Source organism: Myzus persicae, unplaced genomic scaffold (assembly GCF_001856785.1).
Source record: "Myzus persicae strain clone G006 unplaced genomic scaffold, MPER_G0061.0, whole genome shotgun sequence".
Classification (NCBI taxonomy): domain Eukaryota; kingdom Metazoa; phylum Arthropoda; class Insecta; order Hemiptera; family Aphididae; genus Myzus; species Myzus persicae.
Window position 1 is genome coordinate 94,132 of NW_019103405.1, and position 21,876 is coordinate 116,007.

Consider the following 21,876-nt stretch of genomic DNA (forward strand, 5'->3'; position numbering starts at 1 on the left):
ACTGAATTTATATAATAATATATGAATATCGGTCTGCGGAAAGGTTTTTAAATTTTCAAAAGTTTTCCACACCCAGCACAGAGCTCGCTGGATAATCTAACACGCGGGTTTTTGCTTTTGAAAAAAAAAAAAAAAAAAACATTGTACTTTATTCGAAATTAAAATAATATTATGAAGTATCACGTAGGAACACAACTACTATATTATAATACTCTCTGGTTTCATTAAAACAACGCATTACTGTACAAAGTCACTGTATCGCTTCGTTAGTGTAATGAGTTACTATAATATTATTATTGTTTTGCTTGAAAAGTAATTAAATTACTGCATCGCACGCGTGTTGTTTATGAAAAATGAAAAATGTTACGCGCGCACCTATAGTTGGAGAATCGGAGTATATATTATTATGACGATGCCGTTATATTATGTTATTACACTTAACAAAGTCCTAAATTTTTTAGTACCTGTAAAGTGCAGGTAGGTAGGTACGCTTAATTTGTGTTTTTATGTGAATATGTTTACGGGATGACAATAGGTTTTATGTGTTCAACGGTATACAGCAGATTTAGCAGCGGACCAGCACTAGAAATGTCATTTTGAACTTAACTCCATTGAGCACTGTCGTGCAATTTTCTACAACAGCTGTTTAGTTTAGGTAGACTATAATACACTGCCGAGACGTGTCAATTACGATTTCGTATCAGACCGTTCTCGTGAGATTCGTCTTTAAATACCTGCATAGCATTGCGATTTTAATAATAATACAGAGAGCATTTATAATATTATTATTCCGTTGTTGTTGGTGACGACAAAGGCGACGGCGACGTAGACAATAGATTCGTCGCATTCAAATTTTCTCCAAAATCACCTTTCAACTCTGCTGATGGTAGGTACCTATAATATTATATTATAATAGTATGCAAGTATAATCTATACATAATAATATAGGCACGACAAACCTGTGCTGTGCACAGCAATGGCGTTCGATTCATTTTCATCGAAAATGCAATTCTGAAATTTAACTAGATTTTAAATATTTTACCATCTCATGTATAATGTATTTTTATTTTTCTAAAGTTAAACACTTTACACGGTAACAATATACCGCCGTAGTTTTTTTTTCCGTAACCTTTTAGACGTACACACGTATACAAGTCAAAAGGACAATAAAATTGTGTAAATACCAAGAATAATACTTGTACCTACTTGAAGTGTGACGGATCCACTGAAGTCTAAAAGTCAACTCTTTCAACGAACCCACGTAAACACTCGCTCACGGCCAGTCACCGTACCCGAGAGCATCAAAAACTATCGTACAATAATATTATATTAATACGAGTGTTCGAATTGGAAACAAAATATTCAGAAGGGTTTGAAAATATAGCGAAAACTGAGTATCCGAAGACTTAAATTTTACATTGAACAGAATATAGTTGAATGGGGTACGGTAAAATACATATTTTTTTTTAAAGGGGGCACTCCGTGTCCACGTGTCCCTTTCTAATGTTAAAGCACTGTCTATAAATCATAAATCAATCATTTCATCGTAGACTAGTGACATTGCTTTTGACCGACTTTTTCTAGCAAACATAATTTTTTATTTAGTTTTCGCCTATTTCAGTACTATTATTAAACACAGGTACTGTTTAATGATTCGTTTTTCAAACTATAAGTGATATTATATTGTATGATTTATGTAGATCCGATTTAGTGGTTGGATTTTATATCCATCCATTATTGACGTCTAATCTGTTCACAAGATCAACTATCATCATAACTTACTAATAATTATTATAAATAAAGCAACATAATAATAATATGCTGTCAATAGTTGATTCTACGGTTTTGTTTGAAATCTGACATCGAATGTCATTCATGCTTTACGGATTTATAAATGATAGACCAAACATCACATTATTATTATGCTATATTTATTATTTAGTATAATTTTCAGCAAAAAAAAAAAACATTCTTCAAAGTCATATCTCCTAAAACCATGCCAGTAAAATATATGGCTATTATGTTATTATCATATGATTAAAATGCGTTTGTTTTTTAAATTATTTTATTGAGTTAATGCTATAACAACTTTGGTCATAAGCCTGAAGTTTATTTTGTAGTTTTTAAACTGTGGGGTAGGGTACGAATACGATACATGAACCAGTGTGTATGCGGCGAGGATTTGTCACTAAAAACCTAGTGGTCACCCATCCGGAAACCAGTGACACCGGCTGATGCTTGACCTCATAATACGCGTTTATGACTGGTTGTTCAAACACCGCTCCACACCAGGTCACACTTTACTATTTATTCAACTAAATAACATAATTCAATTACACATTTCTATTATAGTATAGTGTAGATTGTTAAATGCGGACATGTGTAAATGATTAAAAACAATATCATATAATATATGTGTCAAATATTTGTCATATTATAATGTAGTATTTGTAGTATTTGTAGGTACCTGTGTATTATAAGCCAGGCTTGCTTATATTTATAACAATTAAAAGTCAACACAAATATTTAAAAAAAAAATCCCAAACTGTGATGGTTTTTATTATTCAATGTCTTCGGAAGTTTATAGGTAGTGAAAAACAAACTAATATGTTTTGTAGACAAATTTTGGACGTAGTTAGTTTTCCACGATATTTTTTTTAATTCCAATGACGACAACATACACGTGCCTATATATGTAGGAGCCTTATTATATTAAATTCTCTATCCCGGTATTCAAAGTAAAAATTTACAAATAATTTGCAATTTTCGTGATTTTGACAAATTCTGTAAACAATTTAACCCAAAGCCCAGATGAATATTTTTATAATTCAGATATTTTTTTGATATTGTAGATGAGTAACCATGTTACAGCCTGTAACTATCTGTTCAAGATTTATCATTAAATAGAAAGAACGATATCAACAAAGATCGAGAGGAAAAATCCTAATGTACCGACAGACAAGCAGCGGAGAAATATTTAAATTTTTATAAATTGTGTGAATATTAAATTTTTTTATTTGAAAACGAATTGCTATGTTTTTTTTTATTTTAACGAATAAAAGAATATATTTTGTGTTTTAACAAGTCTTACACGGCTGCAGTAACATAAATAATTTATAAGATTAAAACACTATACAAACTCGACTTACTACTTAGCCCCGACGATGTCTTATACATAATACAATTATTTAACATTCGTTTGTTTTTGCAAATAACGTTATTCCTGTTAATTTATACTGCAAAACAGTTTAGAGGTGGTTTTACATACACTTCGATCTAAATAAAATAAACGCCGTATGGTAATTGTCTTGTGACGTTATAAGATTCGTCACGGTTGGTTGGTAGGTACTGTAATTAAATCGGGTTTAATATTTTTAAATTTTTCGAAAAACGAGGAAAGGGATCAACCATTCTGAGAATTCACAGCCTTAAGACAAAATGCGGAGGGTATGTTTTTATAGACCTTATAAAATATGCAAAATATTTCGACGAATTTCGGCAGTTACGTTAAAGTTTAAAAAGCGTTTTCTAGTCGTTTGTTTTATAAGATTTTCCATTTCAACTCCTAAGATCTGGACGTTTAATATAAATGTATATAAGAGGTTAATTATAGCGATATATAATTAATTCAAGATTCCGATTTTACCAAAAATATTCTATAACGATCTTAAAATCAACTCCAAATCTAAGCAAACAATTTTTTGCTTATGAAGATTTTTAACTTCCGAAGTTCGTTTTGACATGGTACGCTATATGAGCAAGTGCGCGACATTCAGTGATGAATATTATCATTTTTAGTAATATCGAGCATTACATCAAAACAGAAACTTTAACGATTCTTGTTATAACTTCTCATTGTTTTATATAATTCAATAATATACTAAGATGTGTTAAAAAAAAATACATGAAAAGTCCCATAACGTCACTACGAGTATATATTAATGGGAAGTATGGTAAACAAAGATCCGGGCAGAAAACTACTTTTCCTATGACTTATCGTTGTTCTTAAAATATAATGTACATAATTAAATAATTAAATACTTTACTTAAATAAAATTACAACAAGTTGCTCGACTTGCCCGGTCTTGGAACCATAAGCTAGACGGGTGCCCTGCAACACACTGTAGTCCCTGCACTGTCTGTACTTACGTAGGGTTTTTTTTTATATCCATGTTTGCTTGTTAAATTAGGCTTTCATACTCTAACTAAATATCTAAAACCTCCAAATAGCGCATCAGTGACCGAGATTTTCCGGTGTACAGAGGTTCACTGTATTATACGTATTATATAGTTAACAATATTATGTGATTATGACAGTAGACGTCGGCTTACAACTTGTGAAGTCGTACCTATGATACGATTTGCTATGGGCTGTTCAGTTTAGATTTTTTTATAAAAAAAAAATCAAGTGAGTATCATATGAGATTTTTTCTAACACTTTTATAGACACGTCAAACTCGCAGAAGTCTAACAAAATCACGTAAGGTCGAACAAGGCGACTTTTATACATGTCTATAGCTGTAGTAATATATTATGTTTATTGTATGTCATGAACAATTTTTTTTTTTTTATCAATACGCATTTAAACTTTTTTGTTAATTCTTCAGAACAAAAAAAATGTCTAGATTTTATTCGAAATGGAAATGAAACGTATAGTGTAATTTCGCTTACATATTATTATTAATTATTACGCACCTGCACATTACGCTATTCAGCGTCAGAAGTCCCACGTAAATTAAATGTAATTTTGTTTTCATCTTGGGCTAGTTTTCGCCGTGAATTAGGTACTATTACGCCTCCATACGAGTACTACACAATAAATACGTATATATATTATGCTGCTAACCCTAAGTGATTTTAAAACGGTCGGCACTCGATCAACCCCCAGCAATTAAATTGCGTGCACGCCCACGCATGAATGTCCTATATACTTATACGATCATATTTTACTTGTGAATACTATATATACGGGGTGATCCATTTATCGCAAAACTTTTTATCTCAGAAAACCACAATGCTTTTGAAAATATTTCTTTTGGATAATTTTGAGTCGTTGCAAAACAACAATTTTGGGAAAAAATCTTATTTTTTCTATTTGTATTGTTATCGTTTTAAAAAAAAAAAACGTCTTACTCGGGTAAATGACAACGCATGCATTTTTTATTTCGTATTCCTAACCAACATATTGTCCGGGGTAATGTGGTCTGTAAAAATCAAATTTTAAACAATCAGCACATTAGCTAAAATGGTTTTGAGTTAATCGATAAGCGAAATAGTGGACCAACATTATGCGAGGTTTTGTTTCACTGCATATGACTAGGTTATAACCAGCAGTGCGTTGCGTTTATGCTAAATATGGAGATCTCATCACTTTGTAGGAACACATATACAATATAACTATTATTGTCCATAGGAAACATATTATGCTCACGGTGATTGTAAATGTACGCGTTATTTTTCTCAAAAAACACCGTCATTTTTAAGGAACAATTGCTCTTAAGATTTCTTTTTTAGTTTTTTTTTTAGTGTTTCAAATAATCGCGTAGGCACATTTTTATATGTAAAACATTTTTAGTAGTTGGTTATAATATGTTCTTAAAGTTTGGACGAGTGGATTAGAGTAGCACATGCGGGCATCCCGCAAAATGTTGGACCACTTTTTAAACTTCGCTCATCCCAACTTTAAATACTTACCTACTATTATAACTATAATCTACTATAGAACTCGTTCGCTAAATATTTTTCTTTAGATTCTGTGAAATTAAAAGTGCAATCACATAAAAAATTACTATGATTAAAAAACAATAAAGAAAAGTTGTTTTGTAACGAGCAATAACACAAAATTACCTAAAAGAAAATATTTTTAAAAACGTATAATATTTTTCGGGATGATAAATGTTAACTACCTTTGCAAATAATCACTCTGTATATAAATATATAAATAAATATAATTTAAAATGGCGCGTATAGTATCAATTTCTCCCCGTCAAATCGTTACCTCGTGTTGTCATAATATTATTATTAGTAGTAGTATTATTATAATTATTATATCACGTTACAACAATAATTATTACGCCATGATAGCACTACCCTTCAAAAACGGTAACTCGGTAACTGTTTACACGATAACTGAGGAAACTCGTGTAATTTGGGACCGAAAATTAATCCCCTTGTTAATTAAACTCGATATTGCCTATTATCATATTTACACGGTTAAATTTTAAATCGAAAAACAAACGCCTCCCAAAACATTTCTGTTCTTTTTTTTTGTACCGTAAGCCTTCGTAGAATAAATTATATTCATTCAAATTATGGAATTGTGTAACTTTTCGAGTAAAATATACCAAGTGCGTTCAAAGAACACAATTATTTTATATTATTCACTTCTGGTTTAATCGTTGTGTCGAAATTCAGGAGTACATTATATAATAATATATTATATTATAAGCAGCTGTAATTATTATTGTGACGAAACAAAGATAAAGCAAGTATAATTTATTTAATTAATAGAATTTCTCAATATTCTCTTTTACGTATTTCAACTGCTCAAGTTATAACAACGTATATTCGGAGTGAATGAGTGATCCATTTAATGTAAGACACTTATTATTTCAGAAAGATACCCCTCCGCTCATTTAAACTTTAAACACTTATATAACTCATAAACTGTTCGTCCAAAATCCTATTTTTATGTTTCGAAGTACTCCGAAGAATATTATGCTCTGGAATATGGAAACTAAAAATGCGTCTTGTCATTAAACAATACAATTAAAACGATTTAATTTAAATTATTTAAGAACATATTATCTTGTAAAAAACAAGCCAATGGTCACGCTATCGAGGCTTTTTCTTAAAAAAAAAGATTTAATTAAATCAAAAAATTAAAAACAATACACCATACAATTGCAATATAAGACAATGAAAAACATATTTTCAAAAACGTTTTCGAAATAATGAGTGTCTTAGGTTAAATGGGTCATCTAGTATATATAAATACATAATATTACTATTATTAAACAGACGTTATGATTTACAATAAATTATAGTTTAAGTAGGTAGGTGTAAAATATAAATAGAGTTGTGCATTTTCATGGACGGTTTTACAAACTGAATATTTTAAAATTTTTTTTTTATATAGATTTTGTGATTTAATACTATTATAAAATACGCCAAAATTGGAAACTTGACTATGGCTTACGCCTACTTCTACCATTATTCACGTAACTAACAGCTGCACACACAAAAAAAAAAAAAAAAAATTAAAAAAAAATTGAAAAATGTTAGTGTACATTTTCAGTGTAACTGAACTTTCATGAATATTTCAATGAAAAAAAATTTTCAAATAAAAATCTGCAAGCTTACATTTCTAGGTATATATCGTAATAGCTGCGGTCGAAGAGGGAGGAGGGGTATATAGTGAGACGGAATGCCTCCACTTTTTATAGTTCACGTTCTCCATCTCTCCGCTTATTTTGTACGACTGTTCAAGCGATATATTAGAACTGCATAAAATTATGAAAGGCATCCCTCTGCTCATTTTGAGCCACTTCGAAAAAAACTTTGAATATTGCTCTCGGTTATGCCCGGTCACTTATTAATTATTAATCGGTTGTGTACAACCTACCTCTGACTGGATGAAGTATCCGATTGTTCCTCAGCAGGACTAGATAAGATTTTACTTTTACCAAAAATGCATTGTAGTGATCAGAGACTCTCCATAGAAGAACTCTCGGTATAATGCCAATACATATCTCGTATCCATAATAATTTATTATTCGTCGAACGTCGGAAAAAAAATTATCCAAAAACCGAGGTTCCAACTGCTTACATCTCGATTTTCATTCGACCTCAAATATATTGGTATTTACTTAAAAATTGTCAAATACAGAGTAAGTTACGTTGGTACCTACATTTATATAGGCACGTCGTAATTGTATTTTCCTCGATATCACATGTATTCACTATTCAGATTGGTTTATTATGATGTAACCTGTTATACGGGCAACCGTTCAGGCCGTTTTTTATTTTAATTTACATTTTTATTGAAGATTATAGTTATCAAATAAGTGTAGGTATCTCATACCGATGTTTTCCAGGGATATAATATAGAATCTATCAAAATCGGTTTTTAAATTCACAAGACACATTCAAATGATATTATTTCACTAACTGTAATCTAATTGTGTCTGTTCTTTTGGAGCGCATCGATAATAATATATTGCAGGGTTCAGCTCTAGGTATCTGTGTTTTATTTATATTGTTCAATTTTGACAACATTTAAATTGTATTTTAATTTAAATTACCTAAAAACCAAAATATTTATTATAAACGTTTATTCTTTGGTAATTATGAAAAAAGTTAAAAACTTATTGTTTCGAACGAACAAACTCCTAAAATTGTAATTACGCCGAAAAGTTTTAGCTACATTTTTTTTAATAAATTACTTTTAGGTCCCCAGCAAGAGCGGAATGGATCGACAATAATTTAAACATTAAAAATTGTTTAACCATCGCTTATTAATTTTTCATCACAATTGTATTATAGCAGTCGTATGGGCTATGGAGTGCATGGCTTTAATATCTGCTATTATATGTCTAGGTATCCATGTACGATTTATAGACCTGTAAATAAGTTTAGACAATAACTATAGTGTGCAACGTATGTGACATCAGTTTGACAAACCTATATTGTAATGTCTGATTACCTATGTTTGCAGTAAAAAAACCTTACTTTGAAAAGTATTAACGTTGTTCTAACGTTTTTATAAAACTCAAAATCAAAATTATTGAATAAATTATTTTGTTTTTTGATACAAATTTAAGTTTTTAGTAATTAGTTTTTTGAATAACTTTGAATAACAGATTTCTATATTATTATTATGTACTCTAAATTCTCAAAAAAACAAAACATTCAGCTTAGAAAATGCTGTTTTGTAGCGAATTAGATGAGTTAGATTTTTGAAAATAGTGTCTGTCAAAAATGATAATAACTTTAGAACTTTAGAAACAATATGAATGTTGATTGTTAAAAAAATCAAGTTTTATAAAATTGTAAAATGTGGCAGAATACAATATAAATCGCTCCTATATGTTATTATATAGATTATAATCTAAAATATTTCAGAACTGGATGTAATTTTGATAGTGAATAATATAATATAATTATATTTATTTCATCATTGTTCTACTATAAATTCTATTTGGAGCTGACAACCTGATACAAAGATTTATAATACATATAATATTTATTTTATTTTTATTTATTTTTATTTCAGATTTAAATATATAATACTAAAATGTAGTACCTATAAGCAGTTGCATAATTAGGGTGGTTTTGGGTGCTTATCTCCCCTGAATTTTAACCCCCTAATACATGTATTATTTATATTAAATACTTAAGAAAACTGTAAAAACTAAGTTAAATTTATACTTACCCCCCCCCCCTCATATTTCATGATACTGGCTACGTCACAGCCTACAATAAGGATTGAATGTGGTACAGCAAAAGATTATTTATCGAAACGATTGTTAATTTGCATAGTTATTTACTTATATAAAATATCTTTTGCTCGTTTCCCATAATCCTATCGATTGATCATTTGAGCCGAAAGCTCACCGTCCGTCTTTGATATTTAAGAGGATTAGCAAACGGAACTTTGTATGATAGTTTTATAGTGCGTTTTTTCACCATTTAAGTACTTAAATTCAAAAACATAATTAGATTCGAAAAACGCAAAAGTTTAACAACTCAGATTACACTAATTCAAAATAATATATTGTTAAGTCAGACAATTAAATGAGACGATGCATTTAAATTTATTTTCAGATCATAATATTACTTATTATAGAAACAAACCGATTTAATATTTGATCTGTTGAAATAGTTTTTAAATTTAATTTACCGTCGTTCACCTTTAAATAATTGATATACCTAGACAGTTGTCCTAAAAGTCCAGTATCCTTAATATTCAATTGTAATTTTCAATATAAATATGCAAGTAAATTCCAATTTAAGACATTTTGCTATATTAAATAAAATATTTTTAAACCTATAATGAAAAAATAAATAAATAGATAATAATTTAAAAAATAAACTGACTTGAAATAAGTACATATTTTTTTATTATTTTTTTCATATAAGAAGCATTTTCATAAAATTCCCGAGGTATTGTAAAAATGTAAGATACTGGTGAGTGGGGCGAGCGGGGAGCAAGCGCGACCTATTAAGTTAAAAAAATTCACAAATTAAAAATTGTTTTGATCAATCGAATATTTTACTTTTTGAAATAATCATTTATTTAACTTTATTAATAACTATTAAACTTGATAAATCGAGTTGTGGACCAGGTTAAGTTACTGATATTTTGAGAATAGGAGTTATGTTATGTTCTGAAAAAACTAAAACGCAAATCAATATGGATTGTAGGCGAATTCTTTAAATTTAAATCTATAATAATATATGTAGCCCTCAGTGAATTTTGGAGAATTAATTCGTTTTGGAATAATTTAACATAAATTATTTTTTTGCACTTTGGTTATAAAAATATTAATTTAATAAAATAATTATTATTTTCATAATAAAAAATAATAAAATGCTCCTAGTTGATAATTTGGTAAATTTGCACACAATTTATATATATATATTCACGTTTCCAAAAAATAAGATTAAAAAATGGCCATTATTGGGGAATAATCATTTTTTTATTTTTTTTATTTTATAACATTCAATCATAATTTTTTTTATGGATACCTACCTTTTGAAAAAATGACATTCAGTATGTTATTGATTTTCCACCGAGATACTTGGGGTGAGAATTGGCTTTTAGGCTGTACTGTAAAATAGGCATTAAAAATAAGCGTTTGTTTAAATTATTATCTTTGCTCTGGCTCGGAGGCATAAAAAAAATCTATCTACGAATATAATTTATTGAAAAATCGATGTGGATTTGTTTATTGTTTGGTATTTATATTATGTAAACATAAATGACATATTTGATATTTTTAACGTTGACACTCGACACCGCTATTGTATCTTCTTGTGCCAAACAACTATCTTGTTTGATAGCGGTCAATTATAAAGGTTGGCGTACATGTCATTAATCACTGTTATATATATATATATATAAATTATTATTATTATTATTATATACTGTCGTCAGGTTCAAATACCCTTTGGGATCACACTTTATACACAACAAAAAAAAAAAAAAATGAAACCGAGATACAACAGTATATTCGGTTGGGCCACTGGATCGGGTGTCATTTTAACTCGAAACCAATATAATATAAATCACATTGTAACCGGAAAACGAGCTGAACGCGGTTCATCCAAAAAATGGCCGACATTTCGACAAAAACTAGTGAAGTCTCATAACCGTTTTTTTACAGCAATCATATTTTCATTTCAACACAACTACATAAGTAAGTACCTATATGCTATATTATATATTTTTTATTCGCTGCGAAGTCGTATGGTGTATTCAAAAATGATCTCTCCTCAGAATACCAATTGTATTCATACATACCGAGTTCTCAATCACAAATTCACAGGCAATTCTTCCAGTCTTTTTGTGTTCGTTCGAAATAAAAAATTGCCCGTACCATGATTGTGAAATATTCGAGAGTGAAAGCCGCGTACGAATATAGTTTCGAATACGCTTTTACTTAATCACAGCTGTATATTTGCTATTATTTATTAAGCTTATGTGCATAACATTTTAGCAATTAGCATATATATATATATATATATATATATATATATATTATATGTTTTTGGGCTGAATACGACTTTTTTTCCAACCGATTTGTATGACCATACAAACGCTAATCAACAGCACAAACATATTTAGGATTGCTCATCTCGGAGACGAAAAATATCGAATAGAATGCTATACTATTTAAATAAGACGTATAACATAATATTCTAGACAAGTTTTAACTTATTTTTATTGTTGGAAATTTAAAATTTTTTTTATAAAACACTGACATATAATTTGTGTTTATTATGAGGTTGCTATTGGTTGCAAAAAAATAAAATAAAATACCTAGTTAAAATGATTGAATATAATTTTAGAAATATTTCATTTTATATTTGATCAAAACCTAAAATGAGTTTGATCACAACCACTAACAATAAACTTTTAAATACACTTAGTTATATTGATATTCGTGACGCTATAGCGTTTCATTATTTTTTGTTGTCGAATAAATCATTAAACATTTTTTATAGTTTTATTTTATTTATACCTATTATGAAACAGAAATGAACAATTGCCAATTGGGAAAAAATTATTATTATTATGATTGAATATAACTTTAAACCTGTATTTCATATGACTGTGTTAAAAATCTCTAACGGAGATTAAGATGGAAAAAAATCTGCGGAAAGTCTTGAACATCACTACGGCGGTTATTAAATGATGAATCGAAGACAAATTTTGAATCATATAGATAGTTGGTAATTTTTACTGGCGACGAAGTGAGCGGGATCAGATAGTATATTATTATAAATTATACATATCAATTCAGCACGGACGTACCTACTTCAGACGTACTGATGTAAAATCAATAGAAATAAAAATAAAAAACTATGACTGATGGCCCCCTTTACCAGCCCCCCCCCCTCCCTCCTGTCCACGCCACCGACACTGCGTCACATTTATTTATTGTAATACAACGACGATAACGATGATTGCACTTCACCAGCGTACCTATATTGTTATATTCCTTGTACACAACTATAATACAACAGTATCCCGTCTCTATAAAGAAATATTATAATAATCGAGCAAAAAAAAAAAAAAACCATAAACGAACACATCGACATAATGCATACGCGGGCAGAAGTAGACATACAGAACAATCAGATTGAATTTAATCGGACGCCACACAGGGTAGAGGCGGAAGAGCAAACGGAGAAGGATCGTGTATTATAATTCCGACCGATTGATTTCCGCGTAATTATTTGAATAATATAATTTATAATAATTATCGGAAATGTGCTTTTGAACGAAACGCGATGTGGGCTCGTGCAGACGATAATAGTAGCTGTTGTTGCAGTTGCAGTCGCTGCAGTTATACACACCGGAACCGGGAGCGGAACAGACGAGTACGAACGGTCGCCATTGTTTTGCTCGGTGGAGTGTTAAAATAATTATACAATCGTATGGCAATTTGTCGATATCAGTCCAACGACGGTCCAACCAAGCACGTTTGATGGTCCGATAATCGTTCCGACAAAGCTATCAATTCAACAGAGATATGAGGAGGACTACTCTATACACCGCACGGCACATCGTACATTTCAATTACAGCTGTAAACCCAGTAATAGCGGTGGCGGCGGCAGCGTTGGCAACTGTAATATATTATTGTACCTTTGCTATATGTATATAATACAATATATATATATACCTATACCATATAGTGATTGTCTGAAACCGATTTTTTTTTTGTTTTAACGATTCACATCCATTATTGCGCTCGCTCGACGACGATAACGCGAGCGCGGTTCCATCTGTCATTAAAAAAAAAACCCTCCCGAAATCGTTTTCCGTCTAATACCATCATCGACCGAGATTTGCTTGAGGTAGTTTCCAATAATAATAGTAATAATAACAATAATCATAAGACGGCAGATAGGTAAGCGATACCTATGCGGTAGTCGCAATCTCTATTTACCCCCCTTTTTTTTTTTGAAAATATCATGCGGGAATCGCGGATGTAAGGTAATACCGTTCGATATGCTTTTTATTATGACCGCTTTTGAAGTTCCGAGAAATGCAATTTTCATTTCTAGAAATACACAAGCCAGACGTACGGTATATCGTCGATCGAGTGCGCCGTGGTGCACGTTATGCTCACGCAATTCCAGAAAATATTATTCCTAATGAAAAAAAGAGCGTATACAGCCGAAGATTGAATCGGTCTTCGACGAAAAAGTTAGTCTGTACTTTTTAAATAAATACATTTTTAAATTTTAAATTTTTTTTGTTACACAATCTTTTACACAGCACCATTACATAGAAGGTGGTTCTTTTATCGAAAAATACTCACTATTTTCAAAAAACGATTACATTTTACTACAAAACTCGGAGTGAATTTTGGACTGAAGTGGAAAAATATTATATTTTGCTTTTTCATTGTTTAAAATAGTCTTAGAATGTAAACAATATTGTCCTTTTCAAACAAATATTTTGGTCGCTGTTTGTCATTTTTTTCATTTTCAGCGATCAAGAGTTGAAATTAATTTTAATCAGGGGCAAAGTAATCGGTACCTTATATCAGATCAATTTTTAGATAGTTTAATGGAAAACAATATGATGTGAAAAGTAGTTTTGATTATTTCTCCTTTGTTGTTAGTCGGAGTAACCAACGAGGTTAGACTAGGTTTCGCATATTTTTGCTGTTGCCATATGTGATTTAATAATATCGTATAGATTCGTAACTTGTTGTTCGGTTATTATTAATCATTTAATAATTCGGTATTTCAATTGCACCGTTTCGAGTTGCTTAATAATTATAACTTACTGTAGACCGTTGAGCGCTGACATGGAACAACTGTCTGAGCTGTAGTCGAAATAAGGTCACTGTATGGATGGTACTTCAGGATAGCAGATAATATGATAGTGTTAAGAAGACGGCAAGTGTTGTCTCACAAACATACGACGTAGCAAATTTGAGTTCAATAGAACACATTTTCGTTGTTAATCTTAACATCAAATCACTAGAAGTACCTTTTATTTGTCAGTCGTTGAGGTTGTTTTAGTGAAAAAATGATATAATTTGCGGGGGCCTCAAAGGCAAGAATATAGTTTGTGTTATCTAGTTGGGTTTTTAATTTTTGAACGTTAGTTATGAGCATGAATATAATATCAGTTGATCAATGTGCATGATCGGGACAGTTAAAGATATTCAGTAGGTAAGAGTAAAAAACAAACATGGCTAGATTTATAATTTGTATTATCCTCAACTCTCAAGATGCACGTCCATCAAATATAACGGATCTGTTGAGTTTTCTTCTATTTAGGGATTAAAATTTATTATGATTTATGACTGTTTATTGAACGTATATTTAAAATCACCGTAAAGTGTACTCAACTTTTTGCAACGGTATTAAAAATCACAGTAACCACATTTTGGGTGTGCTATAGAATATATTAAACTATAAGTACATATATTATTATAGTATTATGATTTATGAATGGATTAATACGCAACAACACACGAATACAACGCAATAATAATATTATGTTTGTGTATGAATACTATACCTATATTGTTTTTGAACTAATTTTTTAATTTTTTTTTTTTTTTAACACCCCGATAAACTAATAACTTAATTATAAAACAATATAGTATAAATAATTTTATTGGAATAATGATTTAAAAAACAATTAATGACAAAGTTTAATTGCATTGAAAAATGTCAATGTTTGCTTTCGTATTAAGTTTAATATTGTATAGCAGGTATTTGTAAACATTTCAATAAAAAAAAGAATAATTCATTTTATTTCCGATATGAAAATTAACTTTGTGAACGCCATAAAATGAACATTAACATTTTTATTTTTATGTATAGAGATTTGCCAATTTCGTACACAAGTTATGCGCTAAGCTCAACAACAGAAAATACTTTTCAATTTAGAAAGGCTTTTGTAGTTTTGTTAGTCTGCGTTTGGGGGTTTAATGTACTGCAACGAAAATCTCCCTATTCTACTTTACCGATGTATAATGTATACTTATATATAATACACACACACACACTCACTCACTCACAATACATATTAAATGTGTGTGTGTGAGTTGATTTATTTGGAGAATATATTATTATAAATAGTCTTGCAAGGCGGATGTTTTCGTTAACTTTTTATTCTTCTTTATAATTTTAGTATTCGCTGAAAAAACTATCTTCTAGATGTACAACAAAATGTAATACATTAATTATAAAAATTATAATAGGTAAATGATAGTACACTAAGTACAACCGAATAATTGTATTCGTATCATTTTATCTGTATATTATACGCTACTCGGATCTTTGAGTTACATGTTTTTATTTTTTTTTTTTATCTCCGTGTCTCTCTACAACTGTTTTTAAACATCGTTTTTATTAAGTAGGTTGTCCGAGAAAAATTACCTCTCGTTTATCCGGCAAAGTCATTAGTCCTTTCCGACAAACAAACGTGGACTAAGTGAGGAGCCTCGGGTAAAAAAATAAAAAGGTATGACCGAATTGTTTTTAAAATTATTATTACTCTCTCCGGGGACCCAAACGCTAATTAAGAGTTTTTTTTCAATTTTTTTTTTTTAAGAAAACACTGGTAAAGCTAGAAAAACCAATTGCCGTGTACCTATATTGCATTATATCTACCGGGTTTGAAATCGTACCCCGCGTGTATACGACTTATGAAGAAGTGTTGAAAGTTATTGCAAACAAGTCCGGGTAATTGCAATTTTATCGTTCTGCGCTTTTTTCTTTTTTTTTTTTTGTTGTTGCTTTTTAATCCACTTACCCGCAAAGACTAATGTCATGAACTTAACATTCTTTACCAAACAACGAGCATAGACGCGCTTCACGATTGATCCATTTCCTCTCGGCCACGGATAGGCAAACGTAATTTATCGACACTGTTGCATTTGTCATTTCGGACGGTCTACTTTTATTTTCCGCTCAAACTACCCGAAATCCAATCCAGCAATAGACTGATACGTTTTATGGTATGCACATATATATATGCACTTTATACGACTAAGGTAAGTCCTAACCGACCGAACAAAACCATACGGGCTCATGCAATACTACATACATTTTTAATTTGATTTTAATACGGGCAAACGATCGCGAATCGAAAGAAGAACTATACCATACTATAGGTTATAACCTTTCACAAATTGAGGCATCTTGCCGACAACATAGTGATGGCTTTGCACCGAGAGTTAGGTACGCCATGTTAGACGATGAGTGGCTATTATGCTTACAATAATGTAGACGTAAAATAACAATATAATAATATGAAAAAAAAATCAAATGTTGATTCCATCACAGCGCTGGAACTAGATTAATATATTAACTTGATATATTTTGAATTTTTACTGCAAGCTCCGAGGCATATAATATTTTTCAGTTATAATTAAATTGGAATTTTCATTATTATTCAAGAATTCAATTTGCATACTATTTTAAATTTAAACTATTTATGGAACTTTTATAAACGAACATTAACATTTACAATTTAACATAAAAATGTGATACTTTGTAAGTCGTTTTGTAAAAATTATTTATTGAAATTGATTATAAATCATAATATATTAAAAACCTTACATTTACAACAAATATCATATTATTATGTGTTATTATATTATGATTATAAATTCAAAATAATGGAAAATAAATTTTCTATTTTGACAGTTTACGTAATTTGTTGTTCATTTTTCCAAATGTCGAAACAAACCAACATTTCTACAGATCAAATACAATGTTGATTACCTCGAAGAAAAAAAAAGGCTGTAAGGTTATTTTTGATTTGGAATATAAATTGACGAAATGTATACTGATCATCAGTAACTGATGATATTGTTCAATATAATATCGATCATGAATCATATATTATGTTCAACTATATACTATTTTACAAATCACAGTTCTGTAATAATATCGGTGGTGGAATAAATTCACAATAAATAATATTGTGTATTATTATATACGGTCATTGAGTATATTCAGGGTGGGCCACGGAAATAGGGCCCAAAATATATGTATACATAACTCTCTGTGTGGTCCGCCCTCGATCTATAAAGGAATACCTATATTACTATTATTACTATTATAAAACCTTTGTATATTTTAAATTTTAAACTGAAACAGACATGACTGACAAAGTATTAGCGTTAATTGTCTTAGTAATGTACAGCTTAATGCATTACACATACTAATTACTATTAAATTGTATAGTGTTATTGTGTATTGTTGTTTTATCACGCATAATTTGTGCAATAATACATTTAAACAGGGTTATTAGAACTTAACTTAAAATATCTTTTACTCGAGACATAGCACACAATTATAAGATTAACACAGAATTATTTATAAAAGTTAATTATATGAATACACATTTTTTACTCACACACACAGTTGATTTGCAAAATTTAACTGCCCACCTTGTGAGTATAACATACGCAAGGCTGTTCGAATAAATAATTATTATAATGGCAGTATTTGTTTTCATTTCAATTTATTTTTATCTACAAAATTAACTTTTTTAAATTGCTAGAAAGGTTTATTAAGTACTATTTCATTTTATTTTTAACACTCGAAAAATGTGAAAAACGTATATTTTATAATAAATAAATGTCTAAAATTTCATAGAGAATTATATAAATCACTATTTTGTAGCCTGTAACTGATGTTTAGTGACTATGAGACGATCACGGTACTTTATACTTAGTAAAATATTATGATTTTATTAAATTATTCGAATGTCCGAATTTACAACCCGGGTCATCACAATGCAACATTTTTACGAACCAATAATACTCAATAGGTGTGTGCAGACAGCAAAAGTTATATCAAAAACCATTCTTAACTTATTTAAGTCAATCGGCTATATATTTACAGTTTAATATTCTTTATCTTGTAAAAAAGATTTGTTACATACATTTTATATTTATGAAAACAAATACAGATTAAGTATCCACAATTCTCAAAATAAAATAATTGAAGTATGTCTTAAATCATTGAAAAGTCAGACGAACTTCATAGAAATAATGGACGGACACTTTAAATGATTTAAATTTACAGTGTGCAAAATGGCAAAACAACATTATACACCTTTCACAGGCATCGTCTGGATGCGATGCGAAGTACTTAAGTATCAAATATAATATTTTATTTCAATGTAAACGATTATACTGAAAAAAAAAAAATTAAAATCACTTTCTTAAATAAATTGTACTTAACGTTGAAAATTTCTTGATATACAGCAGAGTCGAATGTCGCTCATTATATTTCATAAATGTAAACAACTTTACATAACGAGTTTAATATATTATTTACATGTCTAGACATTTTGTGTAGAACAATAATATGATTTTATGCGACCGTGCATCGTCATAATATTAGATCTTTTTATATTTAAAACACGTAGGTATAGACTTGAGGAAATTCAATGTTCTCAGATTGAATACGATGGGAATATATTTGAAAATAAATCCACACTAATATTACAACAACAGTATAATACTATAATATTTGTATTTCTTACCACGTTATCGTAGTATATTTATGGCCTTTTTTTTGTTGTCTATCTAATATAACTGTAGGTAGATAGTATACCGTATAACTATATATTCTATTTTTCTCTAATCACTTAAATCGTTAAGCGGTGGACTATTGTCAAGTTGTCTGCAATTGAAAATAACAATAGTATTATAATCTATATTCTGCGCTTCTCGTAAAATTCCACCGAGCTTAATACTTAGAGTAGAATAATCCATTGTTATTTCCGAGCAGCATTGTAACATCGCGCCGCACACACAATACATAGTGCACAATAAACTACAACCATACGACTATGTGCAATTAGTAGTCACTGTGAAATATATTTTAGTTTATTTTTACTTACCGGCTAACGTGTGCAAAGACGATGCGATCAGTGTCTTCTGGTCCTTGTAGAAATGACCGCTGAAAGAAAAAACACATCCCGCCAACATAAGGCACAGGCTGATGCTGACCAACGGAGTGCACCACCTGTAAACAGATCGAGTAAAACAATCATATCAACCGACAAAATTAACATTATCAGTTATCACACAAGTAATTAGCAAAACGCTTTCAATAGTACCACATGTTATGATATTATTATTTTTTTTTTTTTTCACTAATCTAAAATAAGATAAGGCAACCTTTTTAAAAAAAAGCAAATAAACGTCGATGACAATATATATTTTATTATGTACATTTTACATGAATAATATGACAAGACAAATATTAATTTACGGCACTTCAGAATTCATATTTTTAATATTTATAAAAATATAATTTTAGTAGTTCAAAAGCGATAAATTTACCAGTACTGGCTTCATTTAAAAATAATCGGGAAAAACTAAATTCTTTTTTTAATTTTAATACCTAAGGCTTTGTAATAAGTATAGAGTTCGTAAGTTTTTCTTACTGTAATTAAAAAAAAAAGTTTAACTTAAAACCACATGCATTTCTAATGAGCGTTTAGAGTTGAAATTATGACGAAATTCGATATTTAAAAGTAAAATAATGATTTCTCTAAAGGGTGTTTCGTTATTAATTTATCGTGGTTTAAAAAACTATACTTATATACCCATACTTAAAAAATTCAATTGTTACAACTATTATTTATTATACTGGAGTCAAAAAACATATTTCGCTTGGTTTTCAATGTTCAAGGTATTAATCGGCAATTGACATTTCATCTCAATCAAAAACCTTGTAAAATGTATAAAATTTTCATCTTCAGTATTTCTTATATAAATTAGGTATTTATATCACAATAATCCAATTCACATGGTTTTAAGGTACGTCTGCATCGTCTTATAAGTTGAGTAATAACAATAATAATTTTGTAAGTCCAATATAGGCGATGTTCGAGGAAAAAATTATTTTAACATACCACGCATATTCGGAAAAGCGTTGGGTCGAAAATATTAGGTCGGTAAATAATAACTTCTCTTTGTTTGTACCTACATTGATTTTTTTTATTCGAGTAACTTTTAATAAAAGCGTTTGCTGTGGATTTGGATATAGATTTCGAGGGGACGATAGTACAAATGTTGGTTCGTTTCTAAAACTTTACTTCGATAGATAGTGATGGGAACCTTTTCTGCTCCGATTTATTTTATTCCACACTATTAATTCGTCTTGTCGCTTACTCGACCGTCATTTAGTCGCCCTACAAATATTTCTCATTGATACTTATTTTTATGATTGTCCATAGGCCATACACGAATATTCTTGTACCATATTATAATATCGTGCAGTTATCTAATGAACTAATGAACTAATGAAATAAAAATTAAATTACACTGTGCCGGCATTACACTCGTTGGTCGTATGTTGTTTTTACAGTAGGACCTAATGGCCAACGAGCTTTGTACTATTATACGTTTTCCTTTGTGCCATAATATAGACAGTGTACATGATAAACGAAAATAATTATCACATCAAAAACATGGTGGGAAAAGTGTAAAATAGGTGTCCCAATCGATGTCTTTCGGTGCTTTGTTCGATTTGTATTTCATTTCGATATTTTCACTAAATGAAAATTTATCACGAACGTTGTTGGGTATTTTATATGTTGGCACAAAGTCAATTTATTATCAAACTATAATATTATAGGAAGGTCATAACTCTATCGACAAAAATTGGCGTTGTAACGTTTTAAACGCCAGGTTGTTGAGCCTGTATCCACCGACCTTTGCAGACACCGAGGTTTGTGTCGGCTGTGATGTATGTTTATCATGTGTTTGTCCTTCCGTAATTTATCGGAATTTTGTATTTTAACATTTCGCACAGATATTTTGTAGGTATGAAACTCTAGATTTGGCCATTTATAAACGACGCACGGAACTCCTCGCCAAGCCGATAATAATTTTTAGACCATTGTGTGCGAGTCGCACAGAAGAAACAATCGAATCGTTCAACCAACGACGTATTATACCTATATTTATATGTTTTTACTGTGCTTTCGTGTGTATTATATAGGAAATAAAGAAAAGTTTCATCAACACGGTCGATTTGGAACAATTATTATACGCGACAACAGTTTCGAAAATCGAATTTCGTCCTCCGTTGTTTTTGGTGCCAAACACCAAGTACCATAATATATTATTATTATTATATAACTGCAG

General features: G+C 30.0%; 1 protein-coding gene across 3 annotated transcripts in view; it reads right to left on the minus strand.

Moving 5' to 3' along the window:
* LOC111034411 overlaps positions 1-21,876 on the minus strand; it is a 196,596-nt gene that overhangs the window by 17,485 nt on the left and 157,235 nt on the right. For all 3 annotated transcript variants that reach the window (XM_022315633.1, XM_022315634.1, XM_022315635.1), the window contains one exon: positions 19,620-19,744. In XM_022315633.1, coding sequence (XP_022171325.1) covers positions 19,620-19,744 — 125 coding nt within the window. The remainder of the gene's footprint in view (positions 1-19,619; positions 19,745-21,876) is intronic.